This window comes from Typopeltis vanoorti, chromosome 10 (assembly GCF_054136105.1).
Source record: "Typopeltis vanoorti isolate ZY-2024b chromosome 10, IOZ_Tvanoo_1.0, whole genome shotgun sequence".
Taxonomy (NCBI): Eukaryota; Metazoa; Arthropoda; class Arachnida; order Uropygi; family Thelyphonidae; genus Typopeltis; species Typopeltis vanoorti.
Genome location: NC_143558.1, coordinates 100,880,382 through 100,902,777, shown reverse-complemented (window position 1 = coordinate 100,902,777; position 22,396 = coordinate 100,880,382). Strand labels below are relative to the sequence as shown.

Genomic DNA, 22,396 nt, shown 5'->3' with positions numbered 1-22,396 from the left:
CATCTGAAGAACAAAATGGCCAGCAGTTTGTCATCACTGATTTGGGAACCTGCACTTCCCACTGCACATGCCTTTATGCAGTAAACAGTTTCTCCTTCCATCTTTCAGAAACTCTGTATAAGAATCTCTGATTGACATTATTGCATATTCCATTAATTTACATAGCTGTATTCCATCCAGTCTCATAGCTGTATTCAAATAAGGTAGAATAGGTTGTGGTAAAATTATCCCTAGCAAAAGGAGTAAAATTCAGTGGTAGACTCAATCACATATATCATATATGCAGATGATGTAGTAATTATAACAAATAGCAAATCAAATACCGTATTTACTTGAATATAACTCGCACTTGTTTCTCCAAAATTAAAGTTAAAAAGACATGATGCGAGATTAGATTTATGCAGGGATTTTCGGAAACTAAAGTTTTTCAGGAAAACACTAAACTGACATATATGATTAAATCCTCAGTATTCATTATAATTTATAGTTGCTCACATTATTTATAAAATGAATGTATTTAAATTTTAATTATCAACGTTATTTATGCGATCAGCCTCACCTTCATCACATGATATATTTGAAGCTTTTAGCTTCTGTAATTGAATTAATTATTTCTGGTGAAATCATGTCCTAAGCTCTCAAAATCCAGTTGCACAACAGTTCTAATGATAGTCTCTTAATCTTAATCCACTGCCACGCAATTCAGGATCGAGTATATTTCACTCCCACATTTCCTCTGCTGGTTGCTTTCATCTCTATGCATATGATTAGTGCAGTATTAACAAGAGATTGCACGACTGAATGAAAAACGCAAGCTGACAATTGTTGAGTTGAAATGCCTATTTTCTTTAACCGAATTTCAAAATATCTGAAACAGCCATAACAGCATTCACTGTCAATTTCTTCAAGTTTTAAACTTTTTTTCATGTGCGAACTTTTTAATTCTTTTTTCATAAAGTAAAATCAAGGGTGCGAGATATATGCGAGGGTGAGTTATATTTGAATAAATACAGTATCCAATACTAGCTTGCAAAATTACAAGAAACCTGCAGTAATTATAATATGGCTATAACATAAATTCAAATAAAACAGAGATAAATGAAAATCAGAAGGCACTTGGAAGATACCAGGAAATCATAGAACAAGTTAATGGTTTCAAATTTAAATGGCATAACAACAATAAAACATGAATTCTCCATGGCATGGTCAATAAAGAATAAACTTAATAAAATTTGGAAAAACAACAAAATTCCTATGACTCTAAAAATAAAATTATACAAAAAAATATCATACTATCAACAGCTGTCTGTTGATAGTATGATATTTTTGTATGATATGACAGAAACTTGGACCTTAAATAAAATAAAATTAAAAAAAAAAAAAAAGCAGAGAGGAAACTGTTGGCTTTTGAAATGAAATGCCTTAGTAAAATAAACAGAACTCATTGGAAAAACATAAGACTAATGCATAAGTCTCATGTTTAACAATGATAACCTCAAAATCAGACATTAAATTCTTAAAGATACAAATTGGCAATAAACAAATTGAGAATGTAAACAAGTTCACTTATCTAGGAAGCACGTTGAGTCAAGATGGTCGTTCAGAAACTGACATTAAATACCAAATTGCTAAGGCAACCATGGCCCTACAAAAGTTAAAATCATTGTGGGGAGATAACAGAATAGCAATTGCAACCAGACTAAGACTAATTGACACCTTGGTGAATTCTGTCCTCTTGTATGGTTGTGAGGCCTGGGCTTTATTGAAGGAAGATGAGAGGAGACTCCTGTCTTTTGAAATGAAAACTTACAGAAGACTTTTGAGAATCCCCTATACTGCTCACGAAACCAATGAAAATGTCTGAAAACTGATTGATTCAATAGATAGGATAATATTCTGACAGTCATCAGAAGAAGACAGATGAAATGGTTCGGACATGTGGAGAGGGCTAATGGCATTCCAAAGCAAGCACTAGAAGAAATTGTTCTGGGACCAAGGGTTAGGGGCTGACCTCGATTAAAATGGACTGATAACATCAAAAAACAGACAAATTCCTCCCTTTCTCAACTGACATCACGAACAAGAGACCGAGATGACTGGAGGAGGCTAACCAAGACTATCACCTACCAGCCATGAATGACCCAACGGTCCATTTAGGACTATGGGAGAAGAAGAAGAAGAAGAAGAAATGCATAAGTGCTGCAAAATTTGAATATCCTAAATTAACAATTTTTACCACAGTTAAAAAGCATCAACTCCGTTGGCTCAACCGCATTGTTGTGGAATGGACAGACTTCCTAGACTAATGTTTGATGGCACTATGGTTTTCCTGTTTCCATAGTTAAAGTCCCTCTCATAAATATAATCTTCCTGTTTATTACCCATCAGCTATATGCCTAATTACAGTCTGATTGTTTATTTAGTTTATGAATGGGCTAAAAGTTATATAGGCCAGAAATCCAGCTCTAAAGAGATGGATTTTTCTGTATTGCAGTTCTAAAGTTTCAATATGAAACTTTTTCAAGCAATTTAGGCCTTTAGTAAGCAAAGCAGTTGTTTCACACCAGACAACGATATTTATCAACCACCAGAAACATTCACAAACATCTTTTGCTCACATCAGGATGCAAATCCTAAGCCTGTATTGGTGGGAGATTGGTAACATTATCCACTGAGCCAACCAGACCAGAATTGTAAAGAGTGTCCATATAAAAGGTATCTTGTTTGGTTGTAGTTCATTATTACAAACTTACTTTTTCAGAATTGCTTTTTAATTTGCAAAAATTCCTTAATATACATAGGAGAAATGATGATGAGCCTGCTATGGTACTACCGTCCAGAGCATACTGAACATGGCAGAAGACCCCATCACATGGAAGATGAAATTTTTGCCTCTAAGCATAGAGATACTAACAGTGTAGCATGCATCGAAGACAAATGTTATGTTCTGACATTTTCTGAGTATTGCAGGTAAGCATATTTAAGTTTATATAAGTTTAAACCATATATGTGTATATATGGTTTAATTATAGTGCAGATCAGCAATTCTTAAACCTTTCACAATCACAGCTCCATTGAAATCTGTTTTTTCTGTATTGCATATCCCTATGTTAACATTATTACCTGGGCATGCCCAAAAATATGTTAATGATATGCCTGATACATCATTCACATATTTTCTTCACTTTTCATGATCATTGAAATTGAAAATTGAAGTTTTACTATATTTTAAAAGCAGACGCTTTTAACATGAAACCGAATATCAAAAAAAAAGGATAATAATACCTGGTATAGGTCTGAGTGCATTCTAATCACAGAGATAGGTGTAAACTATCTTTTTATGCCTTCATACACTGAAGCTTTAATCAAATCTTTTCTACTCTTATCTGTTAGCATCCTGTATCAAAATGTATATTATATATACATTTTGACTACAGTACAATCATCCTCTGCAGCACAAATTTATACATGCACAGTAGAATGAGGAAATGTTCTGTGTGGTGAGTGTATAACTAAAACTAAATAAAATATTGAAAAAATAAACTTTTTTATTCAAATTATAATACTCCTTGAAGTATCAACATACCACCAGGAATTTGCAAAACCTTGGGGTGTTGCAAACTCCTGCTTTGGAATGCATTGAATTAGAAAATAACATTTTTTTATATTCTTATCCATGCTTTTCCTTCCATTCCTTTCATCTTTTCTTTCATTTAATATTATTCAGTAATAAAGTGTTTGATGTTGCCAATGGGAAATTTTTTTATGAATATTAAGATTTATATTGAGAGAGGACGTGAAAGTATTGTTAAAGGTAGCGAAAGAAAAGAGTGACAGAGTTAGAATGGTTAGTCTGTTGCTGCGGTATGACAGAAAGGAGTTTAGAAGCCATTATGCGCAGATGTAGAAAGTATTTTTAACTTGGGTATAGTTATGTTAAAGATACCAAGCAATTTTAAACCTGGTTTTACTCCATTTTTTCCAAGTAAGCAAACAGACAAATGTCAAGTTTGTGTCTGCAATTTATGCAAGACTAGCTGATCCCACAGGTAGTGCAAGACCAAGGCAACTCGTGGTAAAGGTGGAGCAAGCTCTGATCACTAATCTTAATATTTACCCTTAATGCCAAAACACATCTCCAAGAAGGGGATGTATGATGTTTTGTATTAAAGGCAAGGGGCCACTACCCAGACCGGTTTCGACCTTTATTTAGGTCGAATGGGAGTTCATGTCTCTCATCATAGGCCTTTGGAGAATAAAGCATGCTGAGGGTCAGCAAACAGTAAGAGAGGAGAATAATGAAAGATAGAGTAGGATAGTAGGAGGTAAAAGAGGCCTCAGTCAACCTGTTTAGCCTTATATGGCTAATTGGTCTGTGACACATATTCTCAATTTATCTGTTCAAAAACAAAAGAAAATTTAACCATAAAAATTTTGACCAAAGTTCACTTATAAATTTATCCTTAATAATTTCGTCAGTTATCTATGAAGGAGATCCATTGACCTGTTTTGAAAACAGTATTTTCAGTTAGAACATTTTTTTTTTTTTTTTTTTAAATACATAAAAATTAAAGGACTTAAGGTCCGGTCAATTGAACTGAAAGGGAACTTACAGACCTGGTACCACTGGGACTTAGAATGGGGTAGAAGACTGGCCCGGGAGATGCCGCTCACAAGGAGCAGCACCGCTTCGCAGCCTGGGTTCTCAGATCTACCCCCCTTATTTGGAGTAAAGGAAACCGTGCCAGCGAAAGCTTTGTGGTGAGGAAGAACAGAGTGGTTGTTACTTTTCCTAGGGAGAGTTAGGTGGAGTTTTGGAGATACTAAAGAAATATACAGGGCTTGATGCGTCCCTGTATAAGAAAGCATATTTTCGGTGGTTTGCAGTATTTGTTCACAAATTTAAAGTCGCCTAGTAGATGTTTCTCTTGTGCAAGAAATTTAGGAAGATAAAAAAAGAAACCTTTCCTTATTCCTGCGTACATTAAATTTGCGTCCCGTACCTGGGATTTTTTCCGTACCTTCCAGATGTGATACTTTAAGATGTTAATTAAAAAAATGGCAAATTTTTGGGTCTTGTTGACTGGTGGTGGGAATTGCAGGTGTATGACCTCTTCTAGTGATAGCATCGGGATTCCCAGTGCTGTGCTCAGTCTTTGCCAGACGCGTTGGGCTGGTGGGCAAAAATAAAAGAAATGCTCCACCGTTTCCACGCCCCGGCAGACTTCACAAAAGGGATCGCACGGACTGGGTACGTACCTAGATTTAACCTGTTTCACCGGGAGCTGCCCATAAGCTATTCGCCAGGCCAGATTCCGATGAAAAGGCTGTCCCCAGCTATTCTTGATGTTTTTAAAGAGAATTTCATTGTTTGTCCCGAGGTTTGGTGTATCACGTCTGGAGAGTTGGAAGAAATCCCAGTATACTGCTTTGGGTTTGTGTGTGAGGATTTCTGTTCCTTTGTCTCTAAGTACTGTGAGTGATTTTACTAGTGTGCGGTACCACTTGGGCACAACCCTTGCACGGGGTCCAGCATAGTCCGTGGTTCCAAAGAGGGGGAGGAAAAGTCCTATAAAATATCTAATTAGGAGGCCTGAAATATGGTTTGAGTTTAAGGCCTTCCGTACGGTTTTGAATGTATTTGCATAAAGCAAGCTTTTGAGATCAGGCAGAGCGTACCCCCCTTCTTCGTGTTTTAGTTGCAGGTATTGTTTTTTAACCTCATGTTTTTTTTTCATTCCAGAAGAAATCTATGAGTTTTTTGGATAATTGGTTTTCTTGTAGCAGTGTGATGCCTGTGATATTGACTGTGTGCATCAGCATTGGGGTAATGATTGTTTTTATCGCTGTGGCTCTGCCATAAAAGGAGAAAAAGGTCGGTTTGAATAGACTTATCTTTTCCGTACTTATTTCCTGTAATTTTTTAACTGGTAAAGCTAGCGACTCAGAAAAGGGAACTCCTAGTATTGTCAGCGGCTGCGTATGCAGCGCTAAACCGTAGGGAAGTCTGGTGTTATGGAAATTTCCAAAATTTTTGATTTTGGTTTTTTGTGCATTAACTCGGAGACCACTGACTATGCTGAAGTTTTGCAGTATGTCAAGATAGATGCAGATAGACTCAGACTCTCTGAGTGTGGCCACTACATCATCTGCATATGCTACTATTTTGCACTGTCTGGAGACTTGGGGCAGTGGAATACCATTAATTGCAGGAGTGTTCTCTATTCTTTTGATGAGGGGTTCTAATGCTAGGGAAAAGAGAAGGGGGCTTAGTGGGCAGCCTTGCCTAACCCCTCTCTTTATACGGATTGGTTCTGTCAGAAACCCATTAATAGACAGTTGTGTCGAGGCCTCCGCGTACATATGTTTAATTGTATGCCGAAGTCTCGGGCCTATGCCTACTTTTTTTAAGGTGTCCTGTAAGTACGTGTGGCTGATGCTGTCGAACGCTTTTTCCAGGTCGGTGGAGAGAAGTGCCAGGGGGTATTTTTTTTCCTTGGCCAGTCTAATTAGGTCTCTTAGCAGGAAGAGATTAAATTCCATAGATCTACCTGGGATTCCATAGACCTGTGAACTTGTTATTATGTTTTCTATTCCGCCCTTAATGCGTGTACAGATAATTTTTGCGAAAAGTTTATAGTCTAGGTTAGTTAAGGAGATGGGACGCCAGTTATTTGACAAGGTCTGATCTCGGTCTTTTTTGGGGATAAAGATTGTATAGCTCTTAGCGAATTCCTTGGGGATGTTTCCCGAAGTGAGGAATACGTTAAAGATCTTTACTAGTGCTGGTAGTACAAGGTCCCAGATAGATCTATAGAATTCTATCTCCAGTCCGTCTGGCCCTGGGGTCTTTTTTGTCTTCATCGTTTTGCACGTGGCTTTTATTTCAGCTGCAGTTATCGGCCTGTCATGCAGGGCGCTAAGATGCTTGGGAAAACGTTTGACGTCCCACTCACTGAAGTCATCCGTGCCCTGCTGGTCAGCGAAGATGCCGAGATACTGCTGGTGAAAGTGACGGAGTATTTCATGGGTTGAATTTAGAATCTGGCCTTTCTCCTCGATCTGGTAAATCGTTCTTTCATCGTTTGCTGCCACCCGTTGTTGATTGTAGAATGCGGCGGAGGGTGTTTCCAAATTTCTGAGATAGAGTCTCGTGTGAAAGTCGAGGTCATCGACTCTACTCTGCAGCTCTATTTCTACCTGCCTGATAAGATGTCCGCAGGGAACTCCGCTCCATTCGCTTGACCGGTACCAGCTGAGTTCCCTGTAGAGATCCCTCAGCCGTTTACGTTGTTGGTAGACCCTTTCGCGTCCACATTTTTGAAACAGTTCCTTAGCCTGCCACTTAAAGTGCAGCCAGTTTTCCCAGTCCCAGTTGATGTTTGTCCATTCATCACAGAGTTTCTGTAGCTGGTCGCTAAAAAGACTGGGAAAGGTAGGAGGAAGCCTCCAAGGACCTCTGGCTGTTTCCATAACCTCTGGGAGTGTAATTTTTAAAATAACCAATTTGTGGTCTGTTGACATGTTGTGTGCTGTGGTGTGACATGTCGTTTGAACATACTGTTCTAAGTTTTGGGACACGTACACCCTATCTAGTCTCGTCGATATCTGGCCGCGGCACCACGTTGTTTCTACCTTCGATGGGTTATTCCTCCTCCAGACATCGACGAGATCAAAATTTACACAGCATCTTTTTAGAACGGCGGTTCCGGAGTTTGCATTCCCGCCTACTTTGTCCAAACGTGTGTCTTCCACACAATTCCAGTCCCCGGCTACTATTAGGTATTCTGCTCCCAAGAGGTAGTTTTCAAGGGCAGAGAAGAAACCGCTTCTGTGGTATGGGTTGTTCGGGGCGTATACTGCAACAAGCCGGATGGTACGGCCACCGTACTTCCAGTGCACCGTTATTAGACGTCCCATGGCGTCCTTCTGGACGTTGAAGAACCCCCCCCCCACGATTGGGGGTGAATTAGTATCCCCACCCCTCGCGAGTGAGCATCCCCAAAGCACCAGTAGCTGGTGACTGGATAGCTTCTCGAGAAGTTCTCCACGTTCCAATGCTTATAAAAATAGGTTTCATGAATCAGGAGGATATTAATTTTGTACCTTAACATTAGCTTCCAGACAGTGCTTTGTGGGAAGGGGTTGCATAAACCGTTGGTGTTTAAAGTGGCAATTTTAAAATCCATGTTGGTATTTGGAGGAAGGGGGTGTTGTCTGTTTGTTGCTCTACATATTCCACCTGTGATTCACTATCGGAGCTGTTTGGAATATCCATAACGAGGTCGTTTTGAAATTCCATTTCTGTGACGCTATAAATGTCCGTGCTGTAGATATGTGAATGGGGTTCTGCAGGTTGGTCCGCTACTGGGGATAGGTTTCCTGTCTTTGTTACCGCCTCCTCAAGGGGCTGGGTGCCTTCGCGTTGGCTTGTAGTTTGGATGTTGTCCATTTCATCTTCTGACGAGAGTAGGCTGCTTTGTTTAGCCTTTTTTGCCTCTTCTGTTTCTGCCTCTCTCTCTTGTGCGCTTTATTGGGACGCTGGTTGTTACGACTTCTTCCTCTTTGCTGCGGGTTTCGAAGTTGGCTGTTATTTCCTTGATGTGGCGGGTTGACCTGGGTGTCTTACCCGTTACCGGTTTCATGGAGGTTGTGTTTTCTGCTAGTGTTTCTTTTTCGGTCTGTTGCCGGAGCTCTGGAAAATCGCTCCCTGATGATACCTCAGGTTTACCGAGGGGTATAGCCCTGATCGGTATTATGGTCCCTCCAGCTGCTTCTGAGAGTGTTCTGTGTGAGCATGTGTCCACTTTATGGGTCTCAAGTCCCCACATTTAAGACAAGCTTCTGTGCAGTTTACTATTTTGTGCTCTGTTGATTTGCAATTTCTGCACTGTAGTTTTGGGCATTCTGCCCCTAGGTGACCCTCAGAGTTACATCGGAAACACAATCTTTTAACACCCGGGCAGTTAACCATGACCCTTGTTTGGCCCACTAAAATGAAGTTGGGAACTTCCTTTTTCATATCCATCTGTATTTCAACGTCGGCTGTTTTCCAGCCTTTGTAATCAGCATGTTCAAATGCTTTGATACTAATAATATCGCCCCATTGGCTAAAAAATTTCTTGACGTTGTCTTCATTCTCCAGGTATTCCAAGGGAAATCTAGTTATTCTTAACGTTTTCCGTAAACTCCCTATTAAATAAGGTTTGATCGTTTGTCCCACACAGGGGAAACCCTCTAATAATTTGCTTCTTGTTTGGTCATTTTTGACTACAATTTGGAATCTTTCTTTTGAGTACGGTGTGAAACCGTATATGTTTTCTGCCCCTACTGTATCAACCAAGCTTTCACTAACGTCCGCTCATCTGGGAGCCGCTTGACTTCGATGCCAAGCGTTCTAGTTCTGGGTAAGAATAACGGCATTGTTGGGGGAAGACCTAACTACTGGCTGTAGAAGGGGGGGAGGTAAAGGAGGGCAAAGTCGGGGAACGCTCGGTGTCCCTCACAACAAGCGAAGAGATAGCAGAAAGAATGGGTAAAAGAGCCAATAATAAGAAAAAAAGTCTTACCAACGCCGAGGTACTTCTGTAGAAAGTGAGCATGGAGCTCTCTCTTCGGGCCGCGGGAACTGGATCCTCTTTTGGACTGGAAGGCACAGGTTCTTTCTTCTTCGAACTGGAGCTCTCTTTCACATCTTGGCGAATAATGCTGCGAATAGGTCTCATCAGTGGGAGCCAGGCTAGAAATACCAAGATTTAGTAATGCAGAGCTTGTAAGTATTTTACCAAAACAAGTTACCATAAGGTGTTATAACCTTATTAAATAAAAATCTCAGGAGGAGATATAGATGTAGAAAGTATTTTTAACTTGGGTATAGTTATGTTAAAGATACCAAGCAATTTTAAACCTGGTTTTACTCCATTTTTTACAAGTGAGCAAACAGACAAAATGTCAAGTTTGCGCCTGCAATTTATGCAAACTGATGAGACCTCAATAAAGGTCGAAACCGGTCTGGGTAGTGGCCCCTTGCCTTTAATACAAAACATCATACATCCCCTTCTTGGAGATGTGTTTTGGCATTAAGGGTAAATATTAAGATTAGTGATCAGAGCTTGCTCCACCTTTACCACGAGTTGCCTTGGTCTTGCACTACCTGTGGGATCAGCTAGTCTTGCATAAATTGCAGGCGCAAACTTGACATTTTGTCTGTTTGCTCACTTGGAAAAAATGGAGTAAAACCAGGTTTAAAATTGCTTGGTATCTTTAACATAACTATACCCAAGTTAAAAATACTTTCTACATCCTATATCTCCTCCTGAGATTTTTATTTAATAAGGTTATAACACTTTATGGTAACTTGTTTTGGTAAAATACTTACAAGCTCTGCATTACTAAATCTTGGTATTTCTAGCCTGGCTCCCACTGATGAGACCTCAATAAAGGTCGAAACCGGTCTGGGTAGTGGCCCCTTGCCTTTAATACAAAACATCATACATCCCCTTCTTGGAGATGTGTTTTGGCATTAAGGATAAATATTAAGATTAGTGATCAGAGCTTGCTCCACCTTTACCACGAGTTGCCTTTGTCTTGCACTACCTGTGGGATCAGCTAGTCTTGCATAAATTGCAGGCGCAAACTTGACATTTTGTCTGTTTGCTCACTTGGAAAAAATGGAGTAAAACCAGGTTTAAAATTGCTTGGTATCTTTAACACATTATGTTCAGGTTATGCAGACGGTGTGGTGTGGAATGAGTTTGATGGGCAAAAGGATTTATACAAGATGGATGGCCTGCATTTGAATGGATTTGGTGTGCGCAGACTGGAAAAAAGTGTTGCTGAATGAAGTGAAAATGGATGTGCAGAACCAGGGAAACTAGAACTACCAAGGAGGGGGGGGGGGAGTGGATATGCGGACATCAGTGAGACAGTTGAGTGTAAGAATGTATATAATGTACCCGAGCCAGTACTAAGGACAAAAAATGGGAATGGGATATTTAGAATAACGCATCAAGATAGGGGTGGGATAAAGGGATCACTGCATTTCATGTATACTAATGCCAGGAGTATTAGGAACAAGAAGGAAGAATTGTTGGCCTTGATTGGCTCTTCCTGGCCACAGGTTATTGGCATTAGTGAAACATGGCTGACGGAAGATGATATAGTTAGTGGGATAGAATGTGTAGGTTATAGTGTGTTTAGGAGGGACAGAGAGAATAAAATGGGGGTAGGGGTGTTATTGATGATAGCTGATGAACTGCAGCCAAGGAGAATTGAAGTGGTATTGCAGGATAGTGAAAAGAGCTCATTTGAGGCTATTTGGTGTGAGATTGAGACTAACAGAACAAAATATACAGTTGGGTGCTGCTATAGACCAGGTGATGGAATAGATGGTGGAGATAGTATGCATAAACAAATTGATGAAATGAGTGGAAGGAGGGTAATTATTATGGGAGATTTCAAGTATGGTAACATTGATTGGAAGGAGGAGAGGACACGTGTGAGGAAGGAAATGGATTTTATTCAATTATTAAGGGATAACTATCTGAGACAGCATGTAATTGAACATACTAGGGGTGTGAGAGTGCTTGACCTGGTAATAGCATCTCAGAATTTGACCATGTTGCCACCTATTGGTGAGAGTGATCATAAGGTCTTGACCTGGGAGGTGGCTAAAGGTGTGGCATTTTCGATTAAGACAGGGTATATGTGGAATTACCATGCTGGCAAGTATGACAAGCTTAAGAGATTGCTTGGATCAGCGCCATGGCATGTACAACTGCAAGGGCTGGATGTCGATAGAGCATGGGAAGTGGTCAAGGAGCATTTACAGGAGGTTATGGCTGATTGTATACCTAGGGTCCGAATAGTAAAACAAGTAGGGGTTAAATGGATGAATAACACCATTAAGCTTGAGCTGCAAAAAAAGAAACAACTGGGAGGGAATTTAAAGAAAGGGGGTGACCTGCAGGCACACGAATGGTATAAAGTGCAGGCCAGAAGGGTAACGAGTGTGGTAAAAAAAGCAAAAGCGGATTATGAAAGGAAACCAGCTATGCAAGCTAAAGAGAATCCCAAACAGTTCTTTCAATATGCTGCAAGCAAGAAAAAAACTGTACACGGTAAAATGATTTTAAGGAATGACGATGGTAAGGAGGTCACTGAATCAGTCAATATAGTGGAGTTACTGAGCGAGCACTTTGCAAAAGTATATCATCCAGGTGGTGACATTGAAAAAATGAAGGAACCATTTGTTTATATGGGAATTGTGATGAATGACGTGGAGGTGAATAGTCTATTACAGAACCTTAATGTGAATACATCTGTGGGATTGGATGGTATACTGGCACGGGTCTTGCGTGAAGTGGCTAAGGAATTATTAGTGCTCTTGACCATGTTGTTTAATCTGAGAGTCGGGTCTGGTGTAGTCCCGAAGGCGTGGAAAGAGGGGAAAATAGTTTCACTGCATAAAGGAGGATCCAAGACTACGGTTGCAAATTACTGACCGATCAGCATATCAGGAGTCATTGTCAAGGTCTTGGAGAAAGTAGTCAAGGGAAAAATACAGGAATGGATTGATGAAAATGAGATACTGTACGGGGGACAGCATGGCTTTGTGAAGGGTAGATTGTGCCTCAGTAACTTTCTCAAGTTTTATAACAAGGTGACTGCTGAACTGGATAAGGGTAATGGGTTTACAGTGATACTGCTGGACCTGGCAAAGCCGTTTGACAGGATACCACATGGAATTCTAATCTGTAAACTATAACATATGGGAATGGATATAGGGTTGGTGAGATGGATAGGTGTGTGGTTGATGGAGAGATATCAAAGAGTAGTTTATTCAGGAGTAGAGTCCAAAAGACGGCCTGTGACTAGTGGTGTGCCACAGGGTTCTGTTCTTGGACCACTGCTGTTTAATCTGTTCATTAATGATATAGGGAAGGATCTAAGAGGAACAGTTCATTTGTTCACTGATGATGCAAAGTTGGTTAGGGTGATAGTGAATGCAGAAGATATCAAAATCTTGCAGGATGACTTGGATAGATTGGAGTTCTGGGCTAAGGAGAATGGATGTCAATTTAATGTGACAAAATGTAAGGTTATGCATTTTGGGGTGAAAAGATTAGCAGCAGTATACCACATTGGTGGAACTGTACTCCAGGAGATTGATGAGGCCAGAGACTTGGGAGTTGGTGGATAGGGAGATGAAGTTTAGGGGGCACATTGCAAAAGTAGCTAAATCAGCTCATCAACTCACTTGGTTGTTGAAAAATACCTTGACAAGCAAGTTATTGTACCTCTGTACTGAGCCTTGATAAGACCTCATCTTGACTACTGTGCCCAGATTTGGTCACCTAGGTTCCTTCTTGATGGGGAGGAGGTGGAGAGGATCCAGAGGCGAGTGACTAAGATGATAGCGGGTCTATGGAATGAACCATATGAGAACAGGTTGAAGATTTGTGGGTTGCAGAAATTGGTTGATAGGCGGAAGAGGGGAGATATGATTGAGACATTCAAATTGCTAAAAGGTTTCTATAGGATTAATTCAGAGGATATTTTTGAGATCAGTACTGGTGGTGGGAGAACTAGGGGACACCTATGGAAGCTGGGCAAGAGTGTGGTTAGCAGGGGTGTTAGAGCTGGGTTCTTTACTTTTAGAGTGGTAAATGAGTGGAATAAGCTGCCAGAGTCTGTTGTGGGTGCTATGACGGTCAGTGAGTTCAAGGCAAGGTATGATACATTCTGTGAGAATGTCATATAGTTGTGTGGACATGATTTTTAGGGCCTCCCTCGATGAGTCTAAGGACTCCCTGGAGTCGCCCGTAATAATAATAATATTTAGTTAGATTATTAGTTTGATTGTTTTAATTAAATGTGAACATAACCACGTGTGTGTGTGTGTGTGTGTGTGTGTGTGTGTGTGTGTGTGTGTGTGTGTGTGTGTGTGTGTGTGTGTGTGTGTGTGTGTGTGTGTGTGTGTGCATTTTTATACATATTTTTTAATTATTGAATTAATTTGTGTAGTGACATAACAGTGAATGTGGTTAGCCCTTTATATAACTTTGCTGAGTATTATCATCACCCTTGGGATGATGGTAAAATAGTTGGTTTAGGGACCTACATTGCTCAGGTAGATAAATTATCATGGATAACTGCTATGTTGAAAAGAACACCACCACCTTGGTATAAGGAAGTTATTCTTCCACTCTACGAAGTTTTGATAATACCACATCTTGATTTCTGTGCTCATATAGGTCATCCTGATTCAAAGGAGATGAGAAAACAATTGAAAAAATCCATTGAAGGGTAACCGAGATAATATCTGTCTTATGAAATTATTCATATGAATGCAGATTGATGTAATATGCTTGCTAATCTTCATAGATGGAAGAGAACAGATATAATGAAAACACATCACTGGTCCTCTAGAAAACTCAAAAAATGTGATAATTAAGATTTTTAATGTAGTTTTTCACTTTATTTTTTTATAATACAAAAAATAAAGTACATGAAGGCATAATTTCTTCATGGTTGTGTCACTAATTTAAAAAATATATAGTGTTATAAAGTTAATTTTTAAGGCAAACTGACAGTTCAAAATAGGATTGAAATGTAGTTTGTTTCTACCTTATGTTTTTGAAAAGTAGAGGGCTTTTTCAATCCAATAAATTGATTGGATTATCCATGATACATGCAATCAGTGGTGAGCTATGGAAATTTTAACAAAGGGCTTGCATCGTCGAGCAAAAAAGAAAAAAGCTGTATTTCACACAAAAACTTTTATTAATACAGCTTGTGTACAAATTCCAATCAAAAAGTATGAGAGGACAGGCAACCTCTGAAGGCTATAATTTTTAAACAAATATTTCATGATCTAAACATGAAATATTTGCACACAGTCAACTGTGTTAATTTATCTTATGTGAGAAAAACATTTTTTAACTATCAAAATATAATAAGAATGAAATCTTTTATAATCTTTTATAAAACATTTGATTGGCTACTGGTTTTACCATACGATTGGCTACCAGAAAGGAGAAGGGTAATGTGACTAAAAGATAGCACATGCACTTATTTTATTTTCAAACTTGGGTGCATTCGTTATAGAGGAGTTGAAACAATAATTCCAAATAACCTATACACTGCCAAATAGACTAATTTTTGTTAAGTTACCATATGAGTTTGTCGCTTAATATGTTTCAAAAAAAATTTTTTTTTTGAAAAAATAAAAAAATAAACAAGAAGAACAAGGGGTGCGCACAAGTCCCTTATAGCTCACCAGTGTAAATAGCTCTCCTTAGAAATCTAGTTTTTTAAGTTAGTCAGTTTTCCAGAGGATCATCAGTACAACAGGGAATCTTACAGCATATACACAAGCGAGACTTTACAGCTAATAATAGGTTTAGGAAAGAATTTGGATCATCCCTGAAAACAGAGTAAGGGTAGGAAGCATGTGGATGGTGTGTGTGGGGGGGGGGGGGGGCTACCAGTAGATGTTGCAAGTACATCTTTGGTGAATGGTTTGTTAAAGATATAATAGGTATTTTAGGTATTGAATGAACTGAAAGAGGCTTGGTCTCGATATATTTTATTTTATACACATACTATTTCTGATGTATATAAAATGTTATATAAATGGTATATAAAATGTTACACTTATTCATATTTAAATTCCAATGTCATACATGTTCCAATGTTCCAGTCATAGTAGTTTTTCTATGACTCCAACCATTACCACTACTGTGACAATAGGGTTGGCACTAATCCAGTTATGTATATATGCCAGTTTCACTTTGTGGTAGAAGAAATTAAGTTTTATAGATGTAGGGATTTAAGAAGTAATTTCTTATATAAAACCAGCTAGTACATTACTGTGTGTGAGTGAGTGATCAAGAAAAGATAACTGCCATCCTAGTTGGTTGAGAGGATAGCATATCCACTCTCTAATCAGCTGCCTGAGGGTTTGAATCCTGCCATGGATGCTTTCGAATGTATTTAGGTAGAAGATAAATTTTATCACGAAGCGTGAGACCACTTCCCAGATTATTGGAAGCCTGAAGTGGCTTGAAAAGGCTCCATGTTTGGTCTCGAGAGCAGGTTTTCTGAACTCTGACGAAAAATAAAAAATACAAAAACAATATATACAATTAATTTAGTATTTATTGAGTATTATGAGTATTATGTATATGTATTATTGAGTCACATAAATATATAAATATATATATATTTCTTAGTAGAATTCAAATTTGTACATAGGCTGTGTAGTTGTGCTATACCACCCCTCCCCTGTTGCGTTCTGCTTAACCCTGTTTCAGAAAGTACTTTTTTCAAATGATGCTTTTAGTCATCAAAAGTCCTCTAGGAATTCTGATGACATCTTCTCCTCCAAAAGAAGTTAATTGGTGTCATTTGTAAGCTGCAAGATTTCTCTACTGAAGATTGTTTTTTATCCCATAAAACAGGCAAGCTGACCATAGAATACATGTACTCTGAAGAGACATGATTCACGTTGTTGATGATGTTGCTTAGCTATTCTTCCAATACACCCTCTAAAACATTTGTTTCAGGTTTTTTGTGTTATTTATTAGCATGATAATCTGACTTAATGACTAATAAAGAATATAGAAAATGTTTCTTCTTCTGAACATGTATTATTGATTTTTTTTTTCATTCAGGTGGTATTTTCATTTTGCTTAATGAAAAATGAAAATAATAGATAATGATATTTATTGTGGAATTTCATTATTTGCATATGGCAGTGTTCCTTGGGCATTCTGTTTTTATTGTTATTAGTGCTTTGTTATAATGATACAAAATTAATAACGGAAAAAACTCATGTACAAAGATTATTTAATAGTATAATTTTTGCCTGTGTGTCACAGGCATCTTCAGTACATTAAGCTCAAATTTAAACAATAACTGACAATTCCAAAAAGTGCCACCTAAGTAGCTGGTGTAAGATAACTAAAAAGGTCAATAACTTTCCTAAAAAAAAAAAGTAAAAAAATCAATAAAAAAAAATCAATACAATAAAAAGTTAGGAAAGATTAGCTGATTTGTAAAGTACTATCTCCCATAAAGGGGATAGACGTAAGCCGTCAGATCTGTATCTTACACCAGCTACTTAGGTGGTGCTTTTTGGAATTGTCAGTTATTGTTTAATTTGAACTTAATGTACTGAAGATGCCTGTGACACACAGGCGAAAATTATACTATTAAATAATCTTTGTACATGAGTTTTTCCGTTATTAATTTTGTATCGATATGTCTACTCACGGTATACCTCTTTTAAAACTTTTGTTATAATGATTATTTATTTATTTATTCGTATGGCATGAATAACAAAACATGCAGTACAATACACTGTCACTTTAAAAACATATAAAATTAAATGTCATTTTAAAAACCAATAAAATTAAAAGGTTACATCCATATTGGTCAAATAGTTCATAGCTTTGGGTGTAGCACTTAAAAAGTCCAATTTGTCTCCTGAATATGCTCTTAGATAACACTGAGTCACAATATGGTCCATAGTTTGTCTTTGAGCTCCACAATCACAATGCAGGGATGGTCGTTTACCCCATTTAAAAAGCATGTTCTCACATACACCATGATCAACTCATATTCTGTTAAGCTGAGTCCAGGATTTTCGTGGGAGGTGTGAGCAAGCATCAAAACTTTCTTGTTATTCTTTGAGAGAAAATTTTGTGATGTCATCTGTCTGGCTCTCTCACTGTTCTTGCCACTTTTGCTTCAGGTCAAAGTTAGATTGTAGTAGTAGTTGGGCTAATTGTAGTGGTGGATGTCTTGATCTCAATTGTCGTACACTTAAGTTGGGAGTGTAATACAGCCCTACCAATACTAAATGTATTGGTAGGGCTGTATTCTCCAAGATTTTCTTATACTCCTGTAAGAGAGGCTTAGTCCTGTGCAGATTCGCTGGAACAATGTTGCTAAGAGCTGGAAGCCAGTGTAGGCTTTTGATTTAATTGTGCCAGAAATCAGTCTCATTGTAATATTTAGTTGGTTATCAACAAGTTTAGCATGTGTGCTATTTAGCCACACTGGTGAGCAATATTCGGCAACAGAGAAAACTAGACCAAGAGCTGTAATCCACATATTATCAGCTATTGCTCCCCATATCGTGCCTATTAGTTTTTGTATTATGTTGTTACGGGTTCTTAACTTAGCTTAACTTAGCAGAAACGTTTGTTAGGCGTTGCTTGTAAGAGAGTGTGTGGTCCAGGGTCATGCCCAAGTACTTTGGAAACTTATTGTGTCATAGTAAACATCCTTCAAAGAAAATATGTAAAGTGACATCTGCCATGTGATTATTAAGGTGAAAGCTTGATATTTCTGTTTTGTCTGGATTGAGCTGGAGCCTCCATTTTTTATAATATTCACCTATTGTTTTCAGATCTTTTGTAAGTACCTCTTCAGCCTGACTCATGTTTTTGTGTCGAATGGCAATTACAATGTCATCAGCATAACAGAACTTGCGTGAGATGGTAGCAAGCAAATCATATGTGTATAGGACTTAATATAACTTGAAAGAAATGTTCAGTGAGCATGGAGGAAATTAAGTATGCAGTCCGTTTACATGGGACAATGCTAAGAAATTTGTATTAAGAGCTTCACGCCATACTGTATCATAAGCTGCTGTTAGGTCCAAGAAGACAGCTGATGTTTTTTCTTGCTTCTGAAATCCAGCTTCTATGTATGATGTTAAAGTGAGCACTTGATCACAGCAACCACGTTTTTCTCTAAAACCAGCTTGTTCAATCGGGACATGCTGCATAATTGGTATGGATAATCTGTTGTACAGAAGACGTTCTAACATTTTATAGGTGCAACTCAATAAAGTAAATGCATGTATAATAAGAACTACTTGTTACATCAGCAGAAAAGGCAAATAGGTATTCGTTATCATTAATTAACTCCTCGTGATATCATGTCTCAGTTTACAGCATATGCTTTCTATCAGTGATCTGTTGTATGAAAAGTAATGGCAGAGAAAACATTTTCTTTGCTCATGTGCAAAGAAAATGGCAACCTATATATATATATATATATATATATATATTTACATACAGGTAGTCCTCGACTTACGACAGGGTTACGTTCCGATGATGTCTCCGTAAGTCAAAGACTTTTTGTTAATTCTTGATTTGTTTGATTTCTGTCATAATATTTTCATAAATTAGGTTTCTATTTAACTTAAAACGGTTAAAAATGTATAAACTTACATAAACATTTATAAATTATTTATTAGAACATATAGATATAAATACAAAATTAAGAAAGAAAATTTAAGAAAAAAATACATAAACACATATCAAAAATCACCATTTTTGATATGTGTTTATTTCAGTTTTTTTTTTTTCAGATTTTTCTTAAAAATTTCGGCAGTTTCAAAATCAGAACTAGCAGCTTCTCCTGTTATTTGTATGTTATGTAAGTTGAATCAGCTTTTGAATCGATAGCGTTAAATGTATGCTAGCCGTATTTATCTTCTTGTTGTTTCCTTAAATTGTCAAATAGACTGCGTGCTTTTGAGTATGTAGTCCGTTTGCATTTTTGAATCGTAAACAAACTGAGGGGAATATTCTTGTTGATTTGATCATCTATCCATATCATTAACAGCTTCTCCATTTCATGAATTGGCCCTTCTCTTTTTTATGTTAAAATTGTACATTTCATATTAACTGCCCCTTTAGCTGCCTCCATTATTCTTGATTTATCTTTTATAATTGTTGAAACAGTTGAATGCGATAGTTTTTCTTTTCGTGCTATTTCACCGACTTTCTTTCCTTTGTCATATGCTTTAATCACCTTCATTTTAACATCTAAACTTAAAGCTTTCATTGCCTCATTTTTTATGTTGGAATTTTCATCAGTAGTATTACTTCTCTTACTGGACATGATAGGGTTATGACGAGATACAAAAATTGCAACAAGAGAAATGAACACATCGACTGCTGATGCTGTGATAACTTAGAAGTGGGTGAATCATAGCAGCGGCTATTGCATATTGGTGATAGGCTTTGCTTGTCGACTAATGGCGATGCTGCAATGCGTATACAAAAGTAATGTGATATATGTATGTATATATGTTGGCGGAAAAGTTAAATTAGAGAATTTTTAATAATTATTTTTGTCTGTCATAAGTCGAGGACTACCTGTATATATATATTGAGGATAATAGATTATTACAATCTGTCATCCTCAATCACTGCTCTCCATTTCAACTTCAGAAACTGGTCAGCATAATTCCTTCTGCCATAAGGGTAGAAGGAATTATGTATTTGTTAAATCTGACATCCTGTGTCAAAGAATAGCAAATCTTGAATCCCCCCCCCCACACACACACACACATAAGATCTGCTGTGGCTCAAAATTTCCTTTTCCCGTTTCAATTGCTGTCTCCGTCACTCTCCAAATTCTGATAAATGCTCTGACCTTTTCCATTGTTTGTCTGTGAAGCTCGATCATTTACAGATCAAATACACAACAATGATATTGTCTTCCCTAGGGTCTTTCTTCACCATTCACAACTCAGACTTTTTAAAAAATCCCATTAAAGTGATATTAGATGTTCAGAATCTCATTCCTTTCTCTTGTTTTGGCAAAGTAACTTTGCTTCTTAAAAACCTCATTACTATTTATGATAGGGCAGTGAATTCTGTCTGCATTATCTGTTATGTCTGTAAATTGCATTTGTTCATCTGACTAGTTTGTAGAATTAAAAACCCAAGTTTTTAGGAAAAAAATAATCTGTCATCATGTGTGAAACCATCTAAGTTACTTTCAGTTGAAAAATACTGAAGAAAGCTCTTCATGTCCAATACAGGATTTGAACCCAAGTCTTTCCAACCAGAGGGCATCAACAATGCCAACTAAGCTTTGTAGGCTGCTATTTAGGATCACTTTTAAAATTGGTAGTTATTTCAGTTGGATCAGTGATATGTACTGATCTTTGACTGTATTTTGACTGTATGCCAAAGATATTAAGATCTTTCACATACAGTACATATGCCAAAAACAGCTCTAGTTTCATTTGGTCTTTTGTTATTAAATCTGCTAATATCTTTGATGTTAATAAATGCATATGAATCCCAACCCCAAAAGGTTATCAATCTATACAACATAAGTACCTTGTGTGTGTGACTGCAGGTTAAATAATCTGGGACCCCTGCTCTAGAAACCAAACATGGAATTTCAAGCCACTTCAGGCCTTCACTAAAGCAAATAGTGGTCTCCCACTGAATGATGTCATCCACCACCTGAAGACTTCTGCAAACATGCCACATTGGGATTCAAACCCACAGCTTGTCGATTAGAATGTCTACTTGGCCAGCCAGGCCAGAAGCTTTGATAATGAATGGTGTCATTATCATAAGAATGCTATTGTGCAATGTACTCTTTTTATGAATATCAGTGGGCATTTCCTTATAGGAGATAATTTTCAATTGTACTCTGAAGTCATTTCATTGTCTTAAGTTTGCTACTCTTGCTGTATAAACTATTCCAATGCTTTTCTTCCATTTCAAGCATTAGGTGTGACTTTGCAACTGTGTGACCTACTTCAGATTCAATAATACTGAATTACTTATGTATTAGAAATATTACAAAGTATAAATAGATGTAGTGTACTTATAATCCAGTGCATTCTTATTTCCTTAATATTGGTCTTTTGTTATCAAATCTGCTAATATCTTTGATGTTAATAAATGTTCTTCATAAACAGAACACTGTTCTTCATGATGACATTTTCACTGAAAGGTTCAAGACCAGAGTCCTTATTTTACATGATAACCTTAACCCACATTTCATGTTAAATATCTGGTCTTATGGAAAAGTATAGATGATAAGTACTTCCTCACCCATCCCTCTGTACTGCATCTGACAACAATAGGCTTCTAGACTTTGATCTTTTTCCTAAGTTGAAAGAACTGCTCCATGGTTATGACCAGGGCTGGCAGAAGCGGGCATGCGGGCGCCGCTATGAAGGGGGTGCCGCCGCCGGGGCACCGTTCATAAGTTCATTTTTAAGAAACAAAATTTTTATCATAAAAACAAAAAAATTCTTACAATGATCAATATTAAAATAAATAAGGTCGGATACACCGAATAAAAATTTAAAAAAATTGTATATTGCCGCCTCTTTGATCAGCCAGCTGTTTACAATTTTGCAGCGAGAGCAGGCTAAATGCTTGCCTGCAGAATGTTGTGTCCACTGCAGTCTATCTGAAGTGAAATGGTGAACGGTTTTTATGTGCAGAAACGAATTTTCGTACAAAACATTTGTTGCTAGTTAACCAGTCATATGGTATGCATCTCAGTAGGCTACTGACAGTAGCGCAGTGCAGACTATTATTTCGTCTCTGTGTCATGT

General features: G+C 37.7%; 1 protein-coding gene across 5 annotated transcripts in view; it reads left to right on the top strand.

Annotated features, from left to right (window-relative positions):
* The window catches only part of LOC150102632 (uncharacterized), a 351,586-nt gene that overhangs the window by 315,605 nt on the left and 13,585 nt on the right, over positions 1–22,396 (top strand). For all 5 annotated transcript variants that reach the window (XM_090399115.1, XM_090399113.1, XM_090399111.1 and 2 more), the window contains one exon: positions 2,802–2,970. In XM_090399115.1, coding sequence (XP_090255241.1) covers positions 2,802–2,970 — 169 coding nt within the window. The remainder of the gene's footprint in view (positions 1–2,801; positions 2,971–22,396) is intronic.